The 25,805-nt window shown below is 46.4% G+C and overlaps 1 protein-coding gene across 6 annotated transcripts in view; it reads left to right on the plus strand.

Annotated features, from left to right (window-relative positions):
- IARS1 (isoleucyl-tRNA synthetase 1) overlaps positions 1 to 25,805 on the plus strand; it is a 72,333-nt gene that overhangs the window by 24,463 nt on the left and 22,065 nt on the right. For all 6 annotated transcript variants that reach the window (XM_047701192.1, XM_047701197.1, XM_047701191.1 and 3 more), the window contains 15 exons: positions 2,515 to 2,602; positions 2,850 to 2,910; positions 6,910 to 7,005; positions 9,479 to 9,601; positions 10,513 to 10,604; positions 11,267 to 11,365; positions 13,255 to 13,381; positions 14,538 to 14,611; positions 14,970 to 15,164; positions 16,938 to 17,024; positions 19,037 to 19,120; positions 20,148 to 20,292; positions 21,840 to 21,960; positions 24,624 to 24,715; positions 25,703 to 25,780. In XM_047701192.1, the coding sequence (XP_047557148.1) occupies positions 2,515 to 2,602; positions 2,850 to 2,910; positions 6,910 to 7,005; positions 9,479 to 9,601; positions 10,513 to 10,604; positions 11,267 to 11,365; positions 13,255 to 13,381; positions 14,538 to 14,611; positions 14,970 to 15,164; positions 16,938 to 17,024; positions 19,037 to 19,120; positions 20,148 to 20,292; positions 21,840 to 21,960; positions 24,624 to 24,715; positions 25,703 to 25,780 (1,562 nt within the window). The remainder of the gene's footprint in view (positions 1 to 2,514; positions 2,603 to 2,849; positions 2,911 to 6,909; positions 7,006 to 9,478; positions 9,602 to 10,512; positions 10,605 to 11,266; positions 11,366 to 13,254; positions 13,382 to 14,537; positions 14,612 to 14,969; positions 15,165 to 16,937; positions 17,025 to 19,036; positions 19,121 to 20,147; positions 20,293 to 21,839; positions 21,961 to 24,623; positions 24,716 to 25,702; positions 25,781 to 25,805) is intronic.

Below are 25,805 nucleotides of genomic sequence, written 5' to 3' on the forward strand. Positions count from 1 at the left end.
CTGTCCCCCATGGAGCTGTTGTGGGCTGCCCTCAGAGCATGTGGATGCATTCACTAACCTGGAAGCACTTCACACCCCATCCTTGGGGGTAATGGAGGTTTAACTACTTAGGCAGGATTCATTAAATCATTGGCTTTTGATGATTGAAAGCCATCCTTAGGTGACCTGGGGGCTTTCCAGATGTCCCCTCATTAGCGTAACAAAGGACCCCTTTATGGCTGTTACCAGTTAGGAAATGACAAAGGTTTTAGGAGCTCTGCCAGGAATGGGGACTAAGACTGAAATATGTATCTATTGTAAGTCCTTGTGTCACAAAATCAGTACCAAAACTTGAGAGTTCTGTGCCTTTCAGATAGTCCCTGGTAGAGAGTTAGCCAAAGTCCTCATAAAACTCTTTCCATAGAGATTTATGTGAAAAAAGAAGATTCTTACCTTCAGGTTTGGGTAGTTTATGGAAGGAAGGGAAACCCCGGAAAGAAAAGAAAGCCATAGTCAGAAAAGAAATGACTGTACAAGATAGGTGACTTGATTCACAGCGGCTTGTGAAGCAAGCAAAGGACTCGAAGGAAGGAATGGGGGAAGGGGATGTGCAGAAAATAGGTGTTTTTATTACTACTTAGAAGTGCCTTGGGAGGGATTCCTGGGTGGCTCAGTTGGTCCTGCACCGGGCTTCTTGCTCAGCGGGGTGTCTGCCTCTTTCTCTGACCCTCCCCTCCCCTCCTGCTCTTTCTATCTCTCAAAAAAAAAAAAAAAAAGCCTTAGGAGCAGATAGGATCAGCAGCTGGTTTCTTCTGTTCCCAGCCATGGGCATAGAGCCTCTCCAGGCAGGGGCAGGCCCATGGCGAGAGTTCCCTGTGTCTCCCTGGGGATGTGGCCATTCATTCTCTAGTGAGCCTGATAATCTGAGGGGCCATCAGGTGGAAGGACTTTAGTCCTGTCCATCCACTGCCTGCATGCGACGCAGGTACCTAGTGAGCCATTTGTCCTCAGTTTTATCCAGAAAGCGTAGACTCTGGTGACAGTGAAGGTCTGATGCAGCCAGAGCTGGTGGGTGGCAGTGTCATTTGTAGTAGCTTTTCAGTGAATTGCAAAGGCCTTCTCAGTGATCTGTTGATTCTCATGTTTCTTACAGTGAACTGAATATACATCGTAGACTCTAGCAAATCCTTGGGTATATCAGGGGTGCCTGGCTGGCTCAGTTGGAAGAGCATGCAGCTGTTGATCTCAGGAACATGAGTTCAAGCCCCATGGTGGGTGTAGACATTACTTAAATAAAAACTTTTTTTTAAGATTGATTATTTATTTATTTATTTATTTATTTATTTATTTATTTGACAGGTAGAGATCACAAGTAGGCAGAGAGGCAGGCAGAGAGAGGAGGAAGCAGGCTTCCTGCTGAGCAGAGAGCCAGACGTGGGGCCGATCCCAGGACCCTGGGATCATGACCTGAGCTGAAGGCAGAGGCTTTAACCCACTGAACCACCCAGGCACCCCTAAATAAAAACTTTTAAAAAATCCTTTGGTATGTCATACTTTACAGGTGGGAGTTTAGTCTTTTTTATGAGGCGATTTGTCATTTGCTATTAAATTGTAAATGTTTATACATTTATTTTAGCTTTTCTATTCCTAGAATAGTATCCTCCAGAAACACTCTAATAAGGGTACAAAGATAAATGCAATGGTATTCATTACCCCCATGTTCACAGTAATAACAATCTGAAAACAACTTCAATGTCTAGTATTATTTGATAGGTTAAAAATGACTTGCACTTCTTTAGAATGGAGTACAGTATAGCTATTTAGAATGAGAAAGGACAGTCTGTGTTGATATATGGAAAGATGTTCACAATATAGTATGTAAAGACAGACTGAAATGGTATTGACTGATATCCCATAATTATTATTTTTTTTTAATATTTTATTTATTTATTTGACAGACAGAGATCACAAGTAGGCAGAGAGGCAGGCAGAGAGAGAGGAGGAAGCAGGCTCCCTGCTGAGCAGAAAGCCCGATGCGGGGCTCGATCCCAGAACCCCGGGATCACGACCTGAGCCGAAGGCAGAGGCTTTAACCCACTGAGCCACCCAGGCGCCCCTTATTTTTTTTTAAAGTAGCCATTTACATAAGATTTGTGTTAGTATACACAGAAAAAAATACCTGGAGGGCCACACTCAAATGATAGTGTCAAGATGAGTGGGGACTTCTACTCAGGGAGTTTCTTGATTTGTTAATGTTACAGTTTTTAAGCATTCCCATATATTACCTCTGGTTGGAGAAAATAAAGATTACTTTATGTAAAATGGAGAGAAGTTCAGTTAAGTGCATGTGCTATTTTTGTCTTCTTTGGGTCTGAAAAGCAGTGTGCGTTGGTGCCCTGGTGCATTTTTTTGTGACTGCCGTGCAAGTGGGGTGCGGCGATATGGGACCCCACAAGGGAGGATGTGCTGGTGCGTTTCTACACTCTGCCGAAGTTTGAATGTCACTGAAGTCCACTTTTCCCCTTGCTCTCCTAGATGTTGTCAGAGGAAAATTACTCATTTTAATGGAAGCCAGATTATCAGCCCTCTATAAGTTGGAGAGTGACTATGAGATCCTTGAAAGGTGAATATAAAATTATTGATTCGTGCATGTGTGTGTGTTAACTTTGAAAGGTGAAATACTTTATTACCCAAAAGGTCAGTTTTTCAAGTTCAGCTAATACTACTGAGTACATTCATGTCACACATTCCAGCATTAACGACTAAGAAACAAGTAGTAAACCAGGAGGGAGTTGTGACTTAATTGTCTGTAGTTTCATTTCTTTGAGGATTTTACTCTAATTATGGGTTTGCCTTTATCCTTTTTCTAGATTTCCTGGTACCTGTCTCAAAGGCAAGAAGTACAGGCCCCTGTTTGACTATTTTGTGCAGGTGAGCTTAGGGACCTCTACCACGCGGGTACTCCATACCTAAGTACTGGGTCACCGGAGTGCTGTGATGATATCTGTAGTGGGAATCGCTGTACTGCTGTCCCATGGCTTGTATGGTGCGCCTGGCTTATACGGTTGTCTGTGGCTTATTAGGTGTCTGTGTCTTGTGTGGGTTTGCTGTGGCTTGTGTGGATGTCCTGATCCAAAGTCTGTCTTAGTAGTAACAAAGTTAAATTGTGTTTGTATTGCTTTCTTGGTTTAATCATTAAAATCTATGGGAATGTTTTTAATACTTTTCTCAAGTTAGAAAAGGAAGCACATAAGTTTGTATATTTTTATTGTTTATAGTCTACATATCATCCAGGAAATTTATTGGGTTTTTTTGTTTCTTTGTTAGGTTTGTTTTGTTCTGGTTTTTTTTTTTTTTGTTTGTTTGTTTTTAAACAAATTTAAGATAGTGCTCAGAATAAAACCTGTGTATAACAATAAACAGAGTTCATTTCAAGGAAACTGATGAGGCGGGTGTTCTAAAACCTGGCCACCAAGGCAAAGTTCATACATGTGGTAACTTAGTTTTCTTAAGAGTCACAGAGCTGTTTTGTGCAGTTTTCATTTTCTGGCAACAGAGATTCCATAGTTGCAAGCCCGCCACCATCATCAAAAGAATAGAGTCCGCAGGAATTTCCCATTGATCCCCGTCTCTTCAGGGATAGAGTTTGGTTAGTGCAGGTGACCTCTGCCGTTTGGGCTCTGTCCACAATATCGCTCACATCTGTCTCTTCATTTTTGTGCTCCTTGAGTGTTTTCCCATGTTTCTCATCGTCCAAGTACTGTGGCACCGCCTGGCACAGTGACTCTTGACTTCCCCACACATAGCTGCTATAGCCTACTATTGCCCAGAAGCCTTACCAATAACACAGTCGGCTAACACATAGTTTGTATATTATGTGTGTTATATACTATATTCTTTTTTTTTTTTTTAAGATTTTATTTATTTATTTGACAGAGAGAGAGATCACAAGTGGGCAGAGAGGCAGGCAGAGAGAGAGGGGAAGCAGGCTCCCCGCCGAGCAGAAAGCCCGATGCAGGGTTCGATCCCAGGACCCCGGGATCATGAGCCGAGCCAAAGGCAGAGGCTTTAGCCCACTGAGCCACCCAGGCACCCCTGTTATATACTATATTCTTAAATTAAGATAGAGGAAAAAAAAATTATTAAGAAAATTGTAAGGAAGAGAAAATATGTAATAGTATTTTCAGTAGTATACATACATTTATTGAAAAAAGCTTCTTGGTGTTTTAAACAGTTCTGAACACTTTGTTTTCCCAACCATTAAGTATATATGAAAATTTTTTTTACAAAAAGACACAAAGTACAAAGTCCTAGCATGTCTTATACTGTCCTAGAATAGAAAAAGTCAACTTTCCATATTATGAGATTAGCAGAACCATGATACATAAACTTGGAAAAGTTAACATGTGTGTATAAATACCAGTTAATTTATAGTCTGAGTATAGATGTGGCACTTCCAAGAATAATTGCCAGGTTGAATGTGGCATATACAAAAATTGCAGCATAGTGTAGAGAAGTAGGAACTTTTACAGAATCACACTCAGTGATCTGTAATGTAGTATGAACTACATTTTAATAGGCTAAAGGAGAAAAGCAGCACCTCAGCAAGTACTGAAAAGCCTTTAATAAAACTCAGCTTCCCTGTGTTTAAGTCTCTTAGAAAACAAGGAATAAAGAAAACTTCTTCACTAAAAAAGAAAAAAAAAAAATCCACATATTGGTGGGCCAGGCAGGAGTGGTTGCCCACCAGGAAGGTGATGTCCTACACCCGGTGGCTTTGGGTCACCAGCTCTAGTGGCTCCCCAGCAGGCCTGGAGACATAGGGCAGCTGCCCCATGGCCATCAGCAGCTGTGGCCACATGTGGGCTGGGTGCCTTTAAGGGAGGAGTCTGCGCCCCACCAGAGCAGGCTTCAGGCCACAGCTGTCCTGATGCAGTCCCGGAGCCCGGTTCCCAGAGGGCTGGGAGCAGGAGTGCCAGCGCTGTCCCTGCTCTCTGGGCCTTCTGTGGCCCAGCCTCCTGTCTGCCAGCCCTGGGTGCTGGACCCCACCACCCTGTCACCATAGGACCTGCAGCACTGCCTGTCCCCAGGGCCCCAGGGGACTGACAACAGCCTCGGCAGGTTCCCTGGGTACTCAGGGCAGCAGGTGTCATTTCCGTACCAGTCACCTTTAATTCAATCTCCTGGAGACTGGGGTGGGCAGTTGAAAATAAACACCTTGTGGCTTTTGCTGTCCACTCTTAGGGAGAAAAATGTTTAAGTAGACCCTCAATCTGTGTTGTTCAAGGGTTAGCTATAAAGACCTTCCTCCTCCCTGTGCGCCTGCATCCGCTTGCCCCCATACTCCTCTCAAGCTTACTCCGCTTGGCCTGACTACTTCCTAACCACATCCTCTAATGTTGCTTTAAACATCTCCTTTACTGCTTTTCCTCCTTCCCTGCCTTTGTTTTCACTATGTTTTCCTCCTGTTTAAAAAATTCCTCGCCTTTCTTTAAAGTCAGGTGTACAACCCACTCTTCAAAGCTGAATTCAGATACCATCTGAAAAAACATTTTTTTGAAATGCCTCTGGTTTCTCCTGAAAAATGTCATTGCTCCATTCTTCTCTTGTATATCTTAACATATTTTACTCTTTTTTTTTTCTTTTTTTTTTTTCTTTTTTTTTTTGTCTTCACACTCTAACTAGGGGCGCCTGGGTGGCTCAGTTGGTTAAAGCATCTGCCTTCAGCTCAGGTCATGATCCCAAGGTCCTGGAATTGAGCCCCTGTCGGACTCCCTGCTAAGCGGGGATTCTGCTTCTCCCTCTCCTCCTGTGCCACCCCCCGCACCATTCTTTCTCTTTCCCTCTCTCTCTTCCTTTCTTTCAAATAAATAAAATCTTTGGGGAATAAAAGAAACATAGGAATACTATGTGCCTTTTTCATAAGATCATTGGATTAAATGTGATTAAGTATGAAAATCATTTCGGGGAAAAAAATCATTTCTGAAAGTACATTTTGCAGAAGCAGAAAGACAAGAAAGCAAACGGTCAGTTTAGCTGAATCAGTGTGTGCAAAGAGTTAGAGATGAAGGTAGAAGTAGGTCTGCAGCATTGTATGTAGTAACCTGACTTTCAACAATATTTCTCTACAGTGTGTGGAGCGCCTTTAACTAGAACTTGTCGCTCTGGGCCCCCATTCCAGATTTTTTGTGGTTTGCCTTTGTAGGAGGGCTGACAGGAAGGTGACTGGGAGCAGCACTCCAGAGGTGTGGTGGGTGAGGGGACATATTCTGAGGCTGCATGAGAAGCTGCACGCAGGGAGTAAGGGCAGGGCTGGGAGGTTGGAAGAACTAATTAAGCCCAGTTTTATGACTAAGGAAGTTAGAACATTTTCAAGTCTTCAGGTACTTATTTCATTTCTAAGGGAGAGATTATTCATAGAAAAGAGCATATTTCTTCCCAATCTGAATTATGCTGTCCTCTTTCTGAAAAGAATTGTGCATGTGAAGTTTTTTCAGGGGCGTTTGACTGGCTCAGTGGTTTGAGTGTGTGCCTCTTGGGGTCTGGAATTCAAGCTCCACATTAGGTACAGAGACTACTTTTAAAAAAAATTTTTTTTTTTTTAAGGAGACTAGCTTTTTTTTTTTTTTTTTTTAAGATTTTATTTATTTATTTGACGGACAGAGATCACAAGTAGGCAGAGAGAGAGGAAAGCAGGCTCCCCGCTGAGCAGAGAGCCCGATGTGGGGCTTGTTCCCAGGACCCCAAGATCATGACCCGAGCTGAAGGCAGAGGCTTTAACCCACTGAGCCACCCAGGTGCCCCGAGAATAGCTTTATTTAAAATTTTAAAAAAAAAGTTTTTTTCAGGTTCTTATCATATGCTGTTACAAAATTGATGAATGACGTGGCAGTGTTTCATTCACTGTGCCTGCTGACCTTTCTGTTCCAGTGCAAGGAGAATGGTGCTTTCACAGTACTTGCTGACAACTACGTGCGGGAGGAGGAGGGCACAGGAGTGGTGCACCAGGCTCCTTACTTCGGTGCTGTGAGTACTAGAAGTCTTGTAATCATGTCTATGGGAAGGGAGCGTCGTGGCCACTGAGTCGTGTGTGTGTGTGTGTGTGTGTGTGTGTGTGTGTGTGTGTGTGATGCACCGCGTTCTTGGGCACACTGGCCCTACTCTTCAGGCTTACTACCCCCAAAGATGGTTTATCAAGCTTAAATCTGCAATTTCCTTTCGTTCTGAGCTGATCTCTGAAAATGGCGAGCTGAATCCTGGGTGTTGCTGGGCATTTTGTTTCCGTTCATTCATAATTTACTCTCTGTGCACTTTGCTCTTTTCGGTGTGCAATTCTGTGAGTTCTGAAAAGGGCATCGACTCACATAGGCCCTGTGATCATCAGAGTGCAGAGAGGTGCCACACGTCCAGGGCACTCTCGAGCAAGTGCCGTGGTGAGAGCAGAACTTGACCTCCTCAAAGCTGTATGGTGTGGCTAATTTTAAATTTTTCCCAGAGTAATTTTTCTAAAAATGCAAACATTTCTAAAAATTTTCTAACAATGCTGTTGATGTCATTTGTGTATGAACAAAATGCCCACTGGGGACAGAGGCTTGATCGTTCTGTCAGTGGGAGTGAAGTTAGTCTGTCTCCATTCATTTTGCTTTTTTATTTTTTTTTTTTTTTAAAGATTTTATTTATTTATTTGACAGAGAGAGATCACAAGTAGACGGAGAGGCAGGCAGAGAGAGAGAGAGAGGGAAGCAGGCTTCTTGCTGAGCAGAGAGCCCGATGTGGGACTCGATCCCAGGACCCTGAGATCATGACCTGAGCCGAAGGCAGCGGTTTAACCCACTGAGCCACCCAGGCGCCCCCATTCATTTTGCTTTTGCGCTTAACCTCTGCAGAGATTTTTATTATAGGACTCTTCAAATATACACAGATGTAAAGAGGTATTAAAATAAATCCTGGGGACGCCTGGGTGGCTCAGTGGTTTAAGCACCTGCCTTCAGCTCAGGTCATGATCCTGGGATCGAGCCCCGCATTGGGCTCTCTGCTCAGCAGGGGGCCTGCTTCCTCCTCTTTCTCTGCCTGCCTCTCTGCCTACTTGTGATCTGTCTGTCAAATAAATAAATAAAATCTTAAAACAAAAAAAATCCTGATGTTCACGACATCCAGCTGCATTAATTATCAACATTTGGGATGTCTGTTTCTTCTATCTTCTACCTTGCCCTCTTCCCCCACACCTTCTCCGCTTTGGCTTGAGGATTTTGAAACAAATCCTCAACATCCTTTTCTTCATCTGCAGATATTTCCCTACACAACTGTGACTGATATGGCCCTTTATTTTTAATATTGCCACCATCCCACTGTTGTACCCAATAAAGTTAATGCTTCCTTAGTGTCACCTAATACCTGGTCAGTACTCAGTATGATGGAAGCAGTCTTCATAATACTGTTTACTGGGTTTCAAGAACTAGTCCAGTTTTAGTTATTCATAATAATTTTACGGTCAACTGGTATGATTCCTACACTGATAATAAATAATAAAAAGAAAACTTCTTGGTTTTGAATTGTGGTTTAGGTTTTCCCATTAAAATGTATTTGTCATACATGAAAAAGTGCTCCATATCACTCGGCATCAGGGAAATACAAATCAAAACCACAATGAGATATCACCTCACACCAGTCAGAATGGCTGAAATTAACAAGTCAGGAAATGACAGATGCTGGCGAGAATGCGGAGATGTCATCGGCCAAGTGGCAGCCCAGCTTTTTCCTTACCAGTATGGATGTCTCATTTGTTTTTGTTGTCTGACTAGTCTGGCTAGAACTTCTGGTATTGTGTTGACTAAAAGTGGTGAGAATGGACATCCTTGTCTTGTTCCTGGCTATGGAGTAAAGCTGTCAGTTTTTTTTCACCATTTAGTGTGGTGTTAGCTATGGGTTTTTCATATATGGCTTCAATTATGTTGAGGTATGTTCCCTCTGAACCCACTTTGTTGAGTTTTTTTCACAAGTGGGTGTTGAATTTTGTCCAGTGTTTTTCTGCATCTATTTATTGAGAGGATCATAGAGTTTTTACCCTTCGTTTTGTTAATGTGATGTAGCACATTGATTGATTTGTAGATACTGAACCATCCTTACATCCCCAGAGTGAATCCTACTTGATTAGGATTAGGTTAATGATTTCTTTTACTGTAGTGTCGAGTGGAGTTTATTGGGTGTTTTTGTGTCTGTGTTCATGAGGGATATGTGTGTGTCATCTTCCTCCTTCTTTAGTGGATACCGTCCTGTATGCAGGGGTGTGTGCAGTAACGGCTGGGAAGAGGATGTAATCCCTGTCCAGCTACAAGGCTCTGGAATTCTCTAAATGGTCCTGAATTAACTTCAGCTGAGAAGATAATTAAAGCCCATTGCACTTAGGTGTCAGAATACTGAAGCGTTCTCTTGTAAATCTGTCACCTCCCACACTCCTATCTGGTACACACTCAACCTGTTTCATTCCCCTTGTCCCCAGGACGACTATCGGGTCTGTATGGACTTCAACATCATTCAGAAAGACTCTCCTCCCGTTTGCCCTGTGGACGCTTCAGGCTGTTTCACGGCAGAAGTGACAGATTTCACAGGACAGTATGTGAAGGTCTGTGTCTCTATAACGGAGAAAGGTGTGGGTTTCATCACACTTCTTTCTTTAAGCAGCTTTTTATTAAATAGCTTCCATATCTGGATTTTTTTTCCAGGAAGTTGGTTTGGTTTGGTTTCAGCACAAACCAGAAAAAGATAGATATTAGCAGCCACATTCTAAGGGTCTAGTATCTTCAGAGGAAGCATGCTAGTTTCCCAGGCCGGAGTCCTTTGAACTGAGCACTGACAGGGAACTCCTGAAGCAGTGCTGAGGCTTCAGGGCCGTTGTCGCTGGTGGAACACTTCACTACCTCACGTGGTCTGGAAGTGCTCAGTAAGATACCTAAAGTTAGACTGTGCCTCAGTTGTGGATAGAGTATATTTTACAATACATGTGGTTTTGGTTTTGGTTTTGGTTTTGTTTTTTTGACAGAGAGAGAGAGAGACCGTGAGAGAGGGAATATAAGCAGGGGGAGTGGGCAGAGGGAGAAGCAGGCTTCCCGCCAAACAGGGAGCCTGATGCGGAGCTTGATATCAGGACCCTGGGATCATGACCCGAGCTGAAGGCGGCCGCTTAATGACTGAGCCACCCAGGCACCCTTACATGTGTTATTTTTGCCTGTTAGATATTATTATATACGTAATTCTTGGGTGTTACCAAGAATTGCAGGATATTTTAGTGGCTAGATTTTTATTTTTTATTTTTTTATTTTTCTTTTAAAGATTTTATTTATTTACTTGACAGATAGAGATCACAAGTAGGCAGAGAGGCAGGCAGAGAGAAAGAGGAGAAGGCAGGCTCCCCGCGGAGCAGAGAGCCCGATGTGGGGCTCGATCCCAGGACCCTGGGATCATGACCTGAGCCGAAGGCAGAGGCTTTAACCCACTGAGCCACCCAGGTGCCCCAGATTTTTATTTTTTAAACAGGATGCTGACAAAAACATCATCAGGACTCTGAAGGAGAAAGGCCGACTTCTTGTCTCCAGCACCTTCACTCACAGTTACCCCTTCTGCTGGAGGTGAGAAAAAGTGAAGACTTCCATCTCGAGCTTCTAGCCTGTGGGGGCCATATGTGTGCCCGTTCCACAGTCTGCGGTCCCCCTCTCATTTGTAAGCTTTACGGTTAGTGTGGGGAAACTGCCCTCTTGAATTCCATTCCTCTTGTATAGTTCCTCTTTTCCTCCGCACTTGTCTGGGAAATATCGACATGTACAGATGTTTTGTGTCAGGGCCACATTTCTTTAAAATGAGACATATCTCTAAAATTTCCCAGTGGAACTTGGGGAGAGATAGAAGATGACACAAGTTAGAATACGAGATCGTGCTGTGAAGATGTGCATGGAATTGGAATGTTCAATGCCATCAAGTCTGTTCCCACATTGCCTCCTTGCTGAAGCTGCTGTCATTTCTTACTTAGACAGCTGTCACACACCAGCAGAACCATATTTTTTTTCTTATTCTTTAAATCTTTTACCTTCTTGGTGTTGTGGAGGGAGAGGACCAGGACCAAGGACAAGGCATTGATGTTTGAAAAAAAAAAAAAAAGAAAGAAAGTAAAGGAGTTTTAGCAGAAGGCCAAGTAGATGGGGGTGATGTCAGTAAGAGACTAAAAGTTGCTCTCACCGTGGGTGCCTGGATACCTCGGCCTGACCAGCCACATGTTGCATTTTTGCTTCCTCAGGTCAGACACTCCCCTGATTTACAAAGCCGTGCCCAGCTGGTTCGTGCGGGTGGAGCACATGGTGGACCAGCTCCTGCGGAACAACGACCTGTGTTACTGGTGAGCAGGGGGCCGAATGTCCTCACAGGGTCCTGTGTCATGTGCTCACACTTCTCCCAGATTATAATAATTCTGATAGCTCTCTTTTAGTCTGTTTTCAGGACCACAGATTAATTTAAATAATATTAAAGGAAGTAGCATCCTTCCTAAGATAAGGCAAATGGAGGGAGCATTTTGCCTTTCTGTTAGCCTTAGATAATAGTCATTTTCAGGATAAATGTTTATTTTTGAATCTACCTACAGAAGCTATATGTGCTTCCTGCTTTTGATGCGTGCTGAGTTGGTAGACTGTGCCAGTGAGCACTGGTGGGACAGAAGCCTTGCTCAGCTAGTATGTGACCTGCAAGGAGGTGTTACTGCAGCCTGTGAGGCTGAATAAAGTCGGGCTGAATCTGCGTATTATGGAACACTGTTTTTCACCGAGAGCTCTGAGGGCGATCACTATTTCTTACTTCCACAAGAACCCAACCTGACTTAAAAACTGCATTTCATTTTGGAAGAATGGGGAGAATCTCAGTAGTAAAAGGAAAGGATTATGAACTACTACGAACTATAGCTTTGAGAGAGAGAGCTCGCATGTGCACACACAAGCAGGGGTGGGGAGGAAAAAGGGAGGAGAGAAGAATCTTAAGGAGGCTCCACCCTGAGCACGGCTTAGTGTCACAACCTGAGATCATGACTTGAGCTGACACTCAACCAGCTGAGCCACACAGGTGCTCCATGAACAAGCTTTTTGTACTTTCTAGCAAATTGACCCTGATTTCTCCAAAAGAAAGCAGTTTTTCATTTTTATCCCTAGGAAGCTCTTCAGTTGCCCTACTGTGTGAAGTGCTGGGTGTGGGCTGTTGGGCTGTTGCCTCATGAGGGTGCAGACCTATAAACCGACCTTTGTGTTTTTTTTTGTTTTTTTTTTTTAAGATTTTATTTATTTACAGAATAATTTACAGAAATAATTTACAGAATAATTTACAGAAATAATTTACAGAATAATTACAGATAGAAATCACAAGTAGGCAGAGAGGCAGGCAGAGAGAGAGAGGGAGAAGCAGGCTTCCCGCTGAACAGAGAGCCCGATGCGGGGCTCGATCCCAGGACCCTGGGATCATGACCTGAGCCGAAGGCAGAGGCTTTAACCCACTGAGCCACCCAGGCGCCCCTAAACCGACCTTTGTAATGCCGGGCGCAACTGAGGTGCTTAAGAACAGGATGTGTGGGGCCGGGGGTTCCCTAACCAGCCTACTGCTTAGGAAGATTTCCTGCCGAGCTGGACTTCAGGGTATAAGGAGCCATGGGATTGACTAAGCTTGGTGGGGAGAGGAGAGGAGGGGAGGCTGCAGGGTGAAGGTTATCATGGTGGAGGGATGGCGTAGGCTGAGGCGGTTAGGTGAGAAGCTGTTTTCTAAGGAATTACCTCTTTGCCAGAGCTTAGAGTGCAATGGCAGGAGACACCCCCCCATGAGCCTCAGGAGGCAGCTCCGGATCAGCCATCCATAGCCCAGCCTGTTGTGTGGGTGCTGGGAGCCCATGCTAATGAGTGTCGGTAACAGCAGTATTGTGTGGACGCCCTGAAGACTAGGTCGGAGTGAGGCCAGGGTGGTTGGCATCACGGTGACTGGTCGAGGGCTGCTGCCATCCCCGAGCTGGGGGCAGTGCAGGGAAGCACGTGCGCTGTGGGGTTCCTGTTGCAGAGCATCTCCGGGCTGAATTCACAATAGGTGCAGTACCGTGAGTGTCCTGTGCTGTCCACACAGAGCACGTCCTCCTAGGAGTGAGCGCAGCATCTCTAGGGCAGCAGGTCCACAGAGCTTTTGCAAAGATTTATGCAGATCTGATTTACAGATTTGCTTACTGATGTTCTCAGGCGTTGACTGTTGACCTGTCTATCGCAGGGTCCCAGAGTTTGTGCGAGAAAAGCGATTTGGAAATTGGCTGAAAGATGCACGTGACTGGGCGATTTCCAGAAACAGATACTGGGGCACCCCCATCCCCCTGTGGGTCAGCGATGACTTTGAGGAGGTGAGACGGGGCCTTGTGTTCTCGCGTTGATTTTTGCTGAAGCACTTCATTTGTCCATCTGGATGTAGTTTCTTTTTTCTTTGCCCCTTTCTTATTTCATCCGTTTTTCTTTATTCCTTCCTAGAATAATATAAATAAGAATTTGGGAGGTTTTTTTAAATTTATTTTTACTTTACTTTTATTAAATACAATTTTTTAAATCTCCCTCTGTGTAAAAGTAAAGAAGGCAATTTGTATTTTTCTTAGGGAATCCACATGTGTGTGTAAATACGTATATAGGTCTATGGATGTACCCCCACGTGCTGGACAGAAGCCACCATGGGGGTACATCCATAGACCCATATACATATGTATACACACAATCACCTGGTTTTATAAATTCAAGGTTGGCAATGCTTTGGTAATGTTTTTTAAGCCTTCCCTTTTAACTGCCATGAGGGGGGATTTCACATGCCATGACTTGGTGTAGGTCTGGACTCTCAGGCCTGATCATCAGTTACTCACAAGGAGAGAAAAGGGGTGAGCAATAGAAGAAAGACAATTCAGCAGGCCTCCTAGGACTGAACTAGAAGGGCTGAGGATGTGGCGTTCCCTAGGTAGCAGACACCTGGGCGAGAACCCACAGCAGCTCCTGCTGGGGCCACCCCACAGTGTGGGACCCTGTCAGGGCCTCAGCTGAGCTGAGGGCAGCCTCCTTGTCTGGACGTAACCCTACATGATGTCTTGTGATCTCATTGGTTTGATCTGGTCCACGCACAGTAATTTAGTTCTAACTTCAACTTAGAAAGATTCCTGATCAAGGAGTCAAATTCAGTCAGGAAGAAACTGAGATGCCTCAGAGTCACAGTATAGGCATTTCACTTACACTGATTACACTGGGCAGAGATCTGGACCTAGTAAGCCCTCAGCAGGGGCATGTTGAGATGATGCTGTTAGGTCCTCTTCATGTAGGGACTCCTGAGACAGTGGTAGGTGGCAGAGGAATGGAGCCCACTCACCTCTTCAGTGACCTGCAGCCTTTCGTGAGTGTAAGCCACGTTAGTGACAACTGTCCTGAAGAACAGAGGTTTCTAAAACTAAGTGTGAATGCTGTGTAAATTAAAGCCGTGTGATTTTTGCTCTGAGGTTCTCTTGCTTTTTAACTTTGCTTTGACAGGTAGTATGCATTGGATCGATGGCAGAACTTGAAGAGCTGTCGGGGGCAAAGATCTCTGATCTTCACAGAGAGAGGTAGTTTCTAAATGTTGATTCGGTTTCGTTGTGTCATTCAGAGAGCATCGACATGGCCTCTGAAGCAGATTACAGAGCTGCGTGTAGAAATCAAATACTGGTTTACTGAATTACATCATTGATGACTCATGCCATGTTGAGGAAGGGTGGCCTCTGTCTTTGATTTGGATGTGGGCGACTTTGGTAAAAAGCCCCGTATTGAGCCCCCCGGTGCCTCTAAAGGCCTGTGATAACTGCCAGTATTTCTGCTTGCAGAGGAGTATGAAATCTCATCAGGGTGTTGTGTTTCCTTTTGGCAATTAAACTGCAAGTCCTTTTGTGGTTGAAATTAATAGGTGTGGCTTGGCTTGTTTCTTAGCATTGACCATCTGACCATCCCTTCCCGCTGTGGGAAGGGAGTGTTGCGTCGCATCTCTGAAGTGTTTGACTGCTGGTTCGAGAGCGGCAGCATGCCCTACGCTCAAGTTCATTATCCGTTTGAAAACAAGAGGGAGTTTGACGATGCATTTCCTGCCGACTTCATTGCCGAAGGCATTGACCAGACCAGAGGATGGTATGTTCTTGTTTCGGTCATTTTACTGATCTGATTTGATTTCACAGATATTTTACTGAGCACCCAGCGTTTGTCAGCTGGGTGCTGGAGAGGTTGTGTCAAACGAGACAGGCTCTGCTCCTGCCCTCTGCCCCCTTACCACCAAGTATACTAGTAAAGTATCTTTTAAGTTGGGATCTTTTACTACAGTAAACCTGTGATTTTAGAGTTTAAAGTATTTCATAGACATTTTGGAGTAGATAGATTTGTTATACTTGAAGATTAAGTGACACAAAACAATATATGTTCTCAGCTTGTTCATTTTTTTTTTTTTAAGATTTTATTTATTTGACAGAGATCACAAGTAGGCAGAGAGGCAGGCAGAGAGAGTGGGGGAAGCAGATTCCCTGCTGAGCAGAGAGCCCGATGCGGGGCTTAATCCCAGGACCCTGGGATCATGACCTGAGCCAAAGGCTGAGGCTTTAACCCACTGAGCCACCCAGGTGTCCCTCAGCTTGTTCATTTTAAATCATTTACTCAAATGTTTAATGAGTACTTTAATGAGTACAAGCAAGATAATGGCTTGGGTGCTACAAATTTAAAGGTTGATTGGAAATGTGCTCAGATGTTAAGGCTACTCTTATACAATTAACATTCTAAAAATCCAGACTGGGGGAAAAAGACAAACCATGGTGGGGGGGGGATTTCGGCATTGGTTTTATCTGGTCTGTTAAAAGCAATGTCATCATCTTCTGAAGTAGAGGAAGGTACAGTACCTTCTCCTTGATTCTCCTTTAATTAGTGGTGATGTTGCAGAAATGTTTAAGGAAAGTAGGTGTCATTGCTTTGACACTTGTGTAGTAGATACGACAAGTTGATTGAATTCCATCCTTAATGTTCCAGAAGGTGCTCCTTTTAGCATCCAATCCATTTCTCTTTAGGCACAGGTCCAATACCTTTTTTAGGGAAGACGCCTTGCCAGTAAGTCGTTTGAAGCCTGGGGATGTCTGTCTGCATCTAACAGCCCTCACGTGGGTCCGTAGGCGCTCGCTGCCTCCCTCCCCTTCCCTCATACTTGGGCTGCCTGTCCTAGCAACCAAGTCCTCCTGACCTGCCTTCAGAGGAAGGGATATCAGTCCATGTCCCGTCGTGTTCTGGGAGTGTAGAGTCAGCCTGGAGATGACACCAGAGCATCACTTACTGGGGCGGCTGCAGGGAGGTGGTAGGGTTTAGGAACAAGCCAGCCAGCAACTCAGCAGCCTGTGTGACAGCTGGCAGAGCAAAGACATCATCTGTGTTCCTACAGTCTCTGCCTTCTGACTTCTGGGTGAGAATGTCTGTGTCTTTTGTCATCAGACTGTCCCATGTGACCTTGTGCTAAGGCCACACACGTCTCTGGATTTGCAGCCTGACATGTCTGGAGGTCCTGATAGGAAGGCCAGCACTGTCACCCTTCTGCCTTGTGGCTGCCAGCTGTCTCCCCCGAGGAGGTGAACAGTACTGTCCTCAGCGGCTGGGGGTCAGTACTTGGTCCAGGTCTTTGTTAACCATAAATCACATTTTATGTTTTCTAAACTGATTGGTTTTGTGGTCGGTCCTATGTGATTTTTTTTAGCACACCCCAAATGATTCTAATGTGTTACCAGATTAAGAACCTTTGCTGTAAGTGATTTTTAAGAGGTGTAACTTACAGTAGAAATTCAGTCCAATAAATAAGTACAGATTTTTTTTTCCCCTATGCTTAGATTCCTTTTCTGTTGTTGCTGAGCTGTCTTCTTCTTGGGTTTTTTCCAGGTTTTACACCCTGCTGGTGCTGGCCACTGCTCTTTTTGGACAGCCGCCTTTCAGGAATGTGATTGTGAACGGGCTCGTCCTGGCAAGGCAGGTGCACATCTTTGTGTTGTGACTAGCCCCGGTCCCTGGCCCCCTTTGCTCTGGCAGCCATAGTCCGGGTGGACGTAGCCATTCTTTGTGAATACAGGAACTTAGGGTCACCCCAGCTTTATTCCTGCTCTCCTCCTTCCCTCTGCTGTTAACACTTCTCACTGCTCTTCCTTTCCATCCCACCCATCCTGCTCACTTCTCATCTCCAGTGCGCGTCTGCACGTACCCTCCACCCCAGGGAGAAGGGCAAGATGGGGAGCTGGGGGCGGGGGAGGCGTGTGTCCTGTGATGCTGCTGGCGATGGAACATCTGTCGTGGGGGATTGGATCAGGTGCATGTGCCTGTAGCACTGGTTTCATGTGCGCCCGGCCCTTTAATGAAGATTGTTGTTAACCGCTGTTTAATATGAAGAAGCTGAGGGTTCTAGAGTTTCCAGGATCATAGGGAATCTTTTTTTTTTTCTATTGCTATAGTTATAACAGAAAAAACACAAATCAATAAAACTAAGAAAAAACATGTATGCAGTTACCCTGCCTCATATCCTGTCTGAGGGAGGACGGCCCCTGATAACCATGTTGTGAACATTATATGTCTTCTCTCATCCAAGCCCCAGAACTGTTTGAGATGGGTACTTTCCTTTTTTCTTTTTTTAAGATTTTAAGATTTTAATTTGAGAGAGAGAACATGAGCAGGGGGAGCAGCAGGCAGAGGGAGAGGGAGAAGCAGGCTCCCCGCTGAGCAGGGAGCCAGATATGGGGCTCGATCCCAGGACCCTGGGATCATGACCTGAACTAAAGGCACACACTTAACTCACTGAGCCACCCAGGCACCCCAAAGTGAGTCCTTTCCTTATCTCAGTTTGACACTTGAGGAATTTGAGGTATAAAAAAATTAAGCAACTTGCTCAAAGTCACATAGCAAATGATGGTAACTTCATGTTTTATACCCAAGGAAGCTGGCTCGACAGTCTGCTTTTTTGGTTTTTGGTTTGTTTTTTTTAAGATTTTATTTATTTGGCAGACAGAGATCACAAGTAGGCAGAGAGGCAGGCAGAGAGAGAGGAGGAAGCAGGCTCCCCGCTTAGCAGAGAGCCCGATGTGGGGCTTGATCCCAGGACCCTGGGATCATGACTTGAGCCGAAGGCAGAGGCTTTAACCCACGGAGCTACCCAGGCACCCCATTGTTTTGTTTTTTTTTTAATTGAAAATTTTGTTGAATTGTAGATTTGCATGCAGTTGTGAAATAGTAGCAGAGAGCCCTTATGTGCTTGCCCAGTTTCCCCCGAACACCACCACAGCCGGCTGTAGATATGGCCCCTGTTCTCCTCAGACTCTGCACTTTATGCATACTTGTATACTGCTGTGTGCAGTTGCACACACACACCACACGTGTAGGTCCCTGTCCACCAGCACAGTCAAGGTGCTTGGGTCTTTCAACAACCCAGGACCCCTCTTTTCTTCTGTAATCCCCCATCCTTCCATGCTCAGCCCCAGCCCCTAACCACCACTCATCTCTCGCCATCTCTGTGAACTCTGTCATTTCAAGTACGTAACGTGAATGGAATCACACCACTTATGACCTTAGAGACTGGCTTTTCCCCTCAGTGGGATCCTGGAGATCTCCCAGGATGGGTGTGTCCTCAGTCCCTTCCTCCAGATGGCTGAGCAGTGCCCCGTGGTACAGGTGACCACCGCTGCGCCCCTCAGCTGGGGAAGGACCTGGGGTTATTTCCAGTGGCCGCTGACTTTGAATAGAGCTGGGAGCTTCCATTACAGGTTTTTGCATCAATACAAGTTTCCAGTTCTCTGGAATAAATGCTGAGCCCATGTTCTTAGCTTCTCCACTGACTTCACTGCGGAATTCAGAAGGAAGCTCACAGGTGTTAATAGCCACTTGTGCCCTCATCCCACTTGCATTTCTGTCTTCCATTTTGCAAGTAACCTGTCACTGTTGTAAGATAAGCTGTGATGGTGACTTACTTAATTGGCGTCTCCCTTTTGTTTTTCAAGTGATGGTCAAAAAATGAGCAAGCGAAAAAAGAATTATCCGGATCCACTTTCAATCATCCATAAATATGGTGCCGACGCCCTCAGGTACAAGCCAGTGCTCTGCCCTGTGCATAATGTCCTTTTTACGGAAGCTTCGCTTGTTCTGTTAATCATGTTCCTCTGATTTAGTTCATAATTAGCTATTTGAAACTTTATCTCTGTTACGGGGACAGTTAAATCGGTGTGGTGTTGGCTTCAAACCCTCAAGGCGGTTTCTCAGGAATAAGAATATTTCTCAGGAACAAGAGGTTTTAAGGACCGGGATCTGTGTGGCCCCCAGGCTGGCCGCTGGGGTTTCAGCCTCACTCCCTTGCCTGGCTCTTCATCTCGTTGGCCATTTATTTCTTTTCTGTGCTTATAGCTCGGAAGAGCCATCTGGGGATTATTTATGCTAGGGCAAATGAAAATGCGTGCTGAAGAGCTTTGAGAGAAATGTGAAGCACTGCTTGAAATGTTAGTCCTTGTCATGCCCATTAAGTGTCGGGGTCAAAAGGAGCCACAGTGGTCACATCCTGCATCCTCCTGCTGCAGCCACGGAGACCACACCCAGGAGCTGAACCTAGGAACAGTTAAGGGGGAGTCCTACCCCCCAGTTAGTGGTTAGCCTGCCCCTCGGCCCTGCTGACAACCAAGCCAGATCATTCTCTGCTATGGGGACTGTCCTGAGCATGTTTAGTGACGTCCCTGGCCTCTTCCCTCTGGGAACCCCTGTGTGCTGGCAGAGCACTTGCGGTGGATCCTTTTGTGAACTCCAGTGCCTGTGCAGGGTGTCTGGGGAGGAGGCCCCACTGCCCAAGGCCCACACCAACACTGCCACAGGGCGTGCTTCTAGGTTGGTCAAGTGCCATATTTTGGTCTGGGGTTATGTCTCCCCTTTGTTATTCGCTAGGTCTCTTGCACAAAGAGCTTTGTCAGTTTTAAATTAACCTAAGAGTATTCTTAGGTTTTTTGTATATCTCTTAATTCTTGCCTTTTGTATAAAAAATGCTGTTTGCAGTGTCAACATGTCTAGTAAGAATACTTGTATTAATTTGTATATTCCTTTTCCATGTAACGTTCCTCCCTAACCCAGACTGTATCTGATCAACTCCCCTGTGGTGAGAGCAGAAAACCTTCGATTTAAGGAGGAGGGTGTGCGTGATGTCTTGAAGGATGTGCTGCTCCCTTGGTACAACGCCTACCGCTTCTTCATCCAGAACGTCCTGAGGCTGCAGAAGGTGTGGGGTGGGGGCCCAGCAGGCTGGGTTGGGTTGGGTCTGCTCCAGAGCATGGGTGGTGCTGCCAGCAGTCCCTGTGGGTGGGACTCAGGGCCATTGCTTGGGGGGGTGGTTGGTGAAGGTGCTGGGCAGGCTCCCCTGGCCTTAGGAGACACTGGGGCCTCCCCTGAAGGAGAGCTGCCTGGGAGGTGCTTCCACTCCCCTGTTGGCCTCCCCTCATGGAACCAAGGCTGGTGGCGGTGGGGGTGAAGAGCCCACCACTCCCAGGGAGGGGACATCTGGTAAAGGCCGCTGCAGACAGTGTTCAGTGAGACATCGAGGTCCAGACTCTGTAAGTGAGAGACTTTCCACTGGGCCGTTAGAGGGGGAAAGAGGAAGGCACATGTGGAAGTGTGTGATGGCCAGGGAGGCACCATCTGAAAACCCATGTGCCTGGCTGTGCTCTCAGGGCTCCGTTTGGGGTCAGACTCCCAATACCCCTCATTTTTTATGTCCAACAATTTGCAGTAGAATCACTGTGTACATTACTGTTGACTAATCGTACAATGTTAATGCTTTCTGGAAATGGGCTGGAGGCATGAGCTGAGTGTCGCCCTCGGGCAGGCTGGCTGTTCCCATTGTTGCCACCTCTGGCTCGTCTCCCATGTGGGCTTCTCCCTGTGAGCTGAGGAGGGCAGGCGCTCTCCCCAGGCCTCTGCTGCTGTGGGACACCAGAGCACCACGGGCCACCTGGGCTTGGCCGTCAGACGCCGGCTCTACCATCAGGCTCTCAGATCAGGGCCAGAGTCAGCACAACCATTGCCCAGCCAGCCTGGTGTTGCTGCTGCATGAAGGGGGACAGGTGGAGTGGACCTTCAGCACTAGGACAGTTTTGCAAAGGGAAGAGGAGGGGGACAGAGCATTCTAGTTAAAATGGACAATTTAAGCAGAGATGTTAGTTCCTAATGCTCATGTTCAGTCTGCAGACAATCATCCAGCCCTAGCCAGCTCTACTAGCTTTCCTTCATTGGGTTTGAAGTAACTAAATCCTACACTTACAAGATTTTGGAATATTTCTCAACTCATAATCATTTTTGGTTCAAAGGAATAATTTTTCCTAAATTCTGTTCAGAGTAGTCAAAAATATAATTCATTAACTGAGTACTTTATATCCCAAGTTTAGAGCTTATTTGGAAAATACTGCTGAGAATCAGTAATTTAAATTGCCACTTGGTCTGGAGTTTTGTGGATTGCTGTTGTGGGCCACTTTAAGTGGGTTTTTTGTCTGTTTGTTTTTAGATTTTATTTATTTATTTGACAGAGAGAGATACAGCGAGAGAGGAAACACAAGCGGGGTGAGTGGGAAAGGAAGAAGTAGGCTCCTTGCTGAGTAGGGAGCCCAGTGTGGGGCTCGATCCCAGGACCCTGAGATCATGACCTGAGCTGAAGGCAGGTGCTAATGACTGAGCCACCCAGACACCCTACAGTTTAAGTGGTTTAAAGCGTTTGTTTCTGTACAGTAATTTTCCCTAAGCATGATGAATGTTTTAGTACTTGTCACCTCGCAGGAGGAAGAAACTGAATTCCTCTACAACGAGAACACAGTTAAAGAAAGTGCCAACATCACAGACCGGTGGGTCCTGTCTTTCATGCAGTCGCTGGTTGGGTTCTTCGAGACTGAAATGGCAGGTAAATGGAAATGGAAATAAGAGTTCTTTTTCTGATTACCCTTTCAATACTTAACTGTGTTTTTTTAGAAACACAGAGGGAGTTTTATAAACATTTTGAGAGACATGAAACACTAGATAAATCCTTGTTTCTTTTAACCCCTCAAACATGATTTTGTTAAGACTTGTAGAATCATGCTGCTCAGAGGCCTGGGGGTCAGCTCAGCCTCACCTCACCGGCCACAGGCACCACGCGGCCTTCCACGGTTCAAACCCACCTCCACCACCTGTTCCCTCTGGTGGGCGCTGCCCGAATTCCTCAGGCCTCGGTTTCTTTCTCTGAAAAGTTCCTGATGGTGGTTACAAGGCTCAGACAGAGATTGTCTGCAGAGAGTAGCTGGCAGACAAGAGATGCTCAAGGAGTGCTTGTTAGCGTGTGTTTTTTAGTCTATTAAATAAGTAGTCCATGTTTAGAAAAATAAGGAAATACAGAAAAATAGTAATAAGGTGGATGTTTTCCCCATATTTGTTACCTATAACAATGAGTTGTGTCTTGGACACAGGTTGGAGACATAGGTTATGTTGGTTTCCTCGAGGTTGGAGACAGAACAAACTAAGTCTGGGGGCAACTCCAGAAACTACTGAAGTAGGATACCTGACATGGGTCCGACAAAGTTGATGGGCAGATGTCCCCTGTCAAGGTTAACCATCCTGCCCCAGATGGTGCAGTAGTGCAGGCACATGGCCTTCCTGGAATCTTGGTGCCTCAGCCCTTGGCACAAGAGGATGTCGAGTCCAGGAATTCCCACAGGCTGCCAGCCATCCTGAAGCCTGCCCCCACCCGTCGAACTCGCATCAGAAGGATCATGTGACTGCTGGACAAGTTGATGTAGGTGCAGATGGACATGAGTGTGCAAGCGGAGCTCACCACGCAGCCCAGGACACCTGCTCACAGCCTTGTCCCCATCCCTCCTGAGTGACATGAACTGTTGAAAACGGGCCTGGGGACAGCAGAGCCAAGCCACGTCCTGAGTGTATGCATGCCAGCTGGGGTCTGTCTCCTTGGAAACGAAAGGTCTGGCAGTGGTTGTTTCCGTGGCCGACTGCTCTAGTACCCCAGTGCCACAGCCTGCTGGCTTCATACCCTTGGCCCCTCATGGATAAGGTTCTGAGGTCTGGAGAGTCTGCAGTTCCATTAGGGAGCCCGGCAGCCACAGTGTTGCTCCTACGCACAGCACACTCAAGCTGTAAGGGTTCTGTGTGCCCTCTAGGGATAACGCCTGAGCACAAGGAACCCTGGCCTCCTAGAAGGTGGGGGGTGTGGCGAGCCATAGAAATGACCTCCTTCCGGGGCGCCTGGGTGGCTCAGTGGGTTAAGCCACTGCCTTCGGCTCAGGTCATGATCTCAGAGTCCTGGGATCAAGCCCCGCATCGGGCTCTCTGCTCAGCGGGGAGCCTGCTTCCTCCTCTCTCTCTGCCTGCTTGTGATCTCTCTGTCAAATAAGTAAATAAAATCTTTAAAAAAAAAAAAAAAAGAAAAGAAATGACCTCCTTCCTTCAGGCTAGGGCTCTGATCGCCACGTCACCTCTTGGAGCGAGTGGCCGCTGGCACCTCAGTTCTGGTCCTCGTGAGCCGCCCTCTGCCAGTGGCAGCTTCTCACCCTGGCAGTTTGGACCAGAGGCCTCTTAACGGTTACTGAACACTTTCATTAGTATAAGTTGTGTTTCTTATACTTGTTGGTCTTACTCTTGGTTTTGGCGTTTGTTTTTGTGCAACCGAGAATATCAGTTACAGGGAGGTGAATGGGAAAATCCAAAAAATAGGCCCTTACCTTAAACAAGACGGACTGAGCACTGTCACCCTCCTGCTTGCCCTCAGAATTCTTGGGGGCCCTCATGTCTTTGTCCTTTCCTGGGGCGCCTGTTCTGCTGGCGGTTTGGGCTGCACATTCTCTGAGGGGGGCTGCCAGGCTCTGCATTGTTGAGCAGCTCCCCTGGGGTCCAGCTGGGATGGCTGGAATGGGTCTCCAGACACAGGCAGAGTCGCTCTAGTTGGAAAGCTCTGGCCTCAGCCCCTGGTTAGAGCTGTCTGTGTGTCTAGGGTGTCTTAGTGGAGGGTCAGGGTAGCGCAGCAGAAGGAAGTCAGACATGCAGCTGTGGCCTCTCCACCATGGGTCTGGAGTTTCGTTTCTTTTTTTTTTTTCTATTCTTTTCTTTTCTTTCTTCCTTTGTTTCTTTCTTTCTTTCTTTCTTTGTAAAGAGAGAGAGTGAAGGAGCACAAGCAAGGAGAGCAGGTAGAGCAGGCAGAGAGAGAAGCAGGCTCCCCACTGACCAAGGAGCCTGATGCAGGACTCAATCTCAGGACCCTGGGATCATGACCTGAGCTGAAGGCAGACGCTTAACCAACTGAGCCACCCAGGTGTCCCATGGGTCTGGGGCTTCTCTTTTTCTCACTGACCACGGGAGCTTGTGCGCACTCACAGGGTGGGTCATGTATGCTCTTGATACACCAACAGCCACGTAGTTCATCCTTAGGGAATGCCACCAGGGTTTCGTCACTTTTGTTCTTCCTGTCTCCTGAGCAAGTGTGGCAGCCCTGGGATGGCAAGACCGCTTGCTCTGTTTGCATCTGGCCCTCCCTGCACCCTAGACGCTCACTTGTTCTTGCTGATGGTCTGCTTTCAGCTTACAGGCTCTACACGGTGGTGCCTCGCCTGGTCAAGTTTGTGGATGTCCTAACCAACTGGTACGTCAGGATGAACCGCAGAAGGCTGAAGGTGAGTGCACGCACGCAGGCTGCTGCTGGGAGCGGCGGAGTGTGGGAGGGTGACCTCCAAGAAACAGGAGTGCAGCCGGAAGAGAGAGGAATGTTTTCAAGTGCTCTCAGCTTCTGAAGCTCTTTCTCTTTTGTCCTTTTTACATTGTAAGTCAGCTATGTTTATCGCCATTTGATAGATAGGAGCCTATAAGTTCTAGAAGTCCTCTTGTATATTTTCAAGACAACTAAGGAGTGTCCTGTCAGAGGGAAAGTCTTGGGGCCATACAACACTGAGCTGAGCAGATTCTCTTAAAACACAAAAGGAAGTCATGCAGTTACATGTGATGTCACGGGGGGTGGCTCTGGTCTCAAGTCGGGCCTCTCCTCGCTTCTTCCTCTAGTCAGTTATGTACGGGCAGCCTATTGGGCATGTGGGCTGAGTCCTGTCCCAGGCCCGGAGGCCACGCATACACTGAGGGTGCCCGTGCCACGGCCCGCCAGCCTGCCTCCAGATGTGGGAATGACAAAAGCCCTTCACAAAATAGTAATTTTGTTCTTGTTAAAATAGATCACACACAACACGCCCACGTGCAGAGGGGCTCTCTCTACACTGTTGACAGCACCTATCTCTATCATTTCATTATGGTTTTCTTTTTTTTATAATCTTTGTGTTTTTCCTACAGTGAATTAGTGTCATTATTTCCTAAATACACATTATATACATTTTTTTAAATAAGAAATCTTAAAGTAATTGCTATTTTCTGTTTGTAACCATTGCCGTGTGTTGCACAAGTGGCAGACGCAGCCTCCAGGCCTCAGACGCCTGGGCTCAGCGGTAGGGAGAGCAGGGCCCGTGGCGGCCGCCTGCCTGTCCTTGGACGCTGTGCTCTGGCCGCCTGCCCCGGCTCCCCTGTCCTGTCTGCGTGCTGTGTGCTCTGTGGGGTCGCCATTCTCCATTCAACCGACGGGATTCGAACAGTCTAATTAATGCGAGCTTCTTCGCTAGGGTGAAAATGGGGTGGAAGACTGTGTTACGGCCCTGGAGACCTTATTCAGCGTCCTGCTGTCTCTGTGCAGACTGATGGTAAGGTGCTGGGCCTGCAGCCCTG

Source organism: Lutra lutra, chromosome 13, assembly GCF_902655055.1.
Source record: "Lutra lutra chromosome 13, mLutLut1.2, whole genome shotgun sequence".
Classification (NCBI taxonomy): Eukaryota; Metazoa; Chordata; class Mammalia; order Carnivora; family Mustelidae; genus Lutra; species Lutra lutra.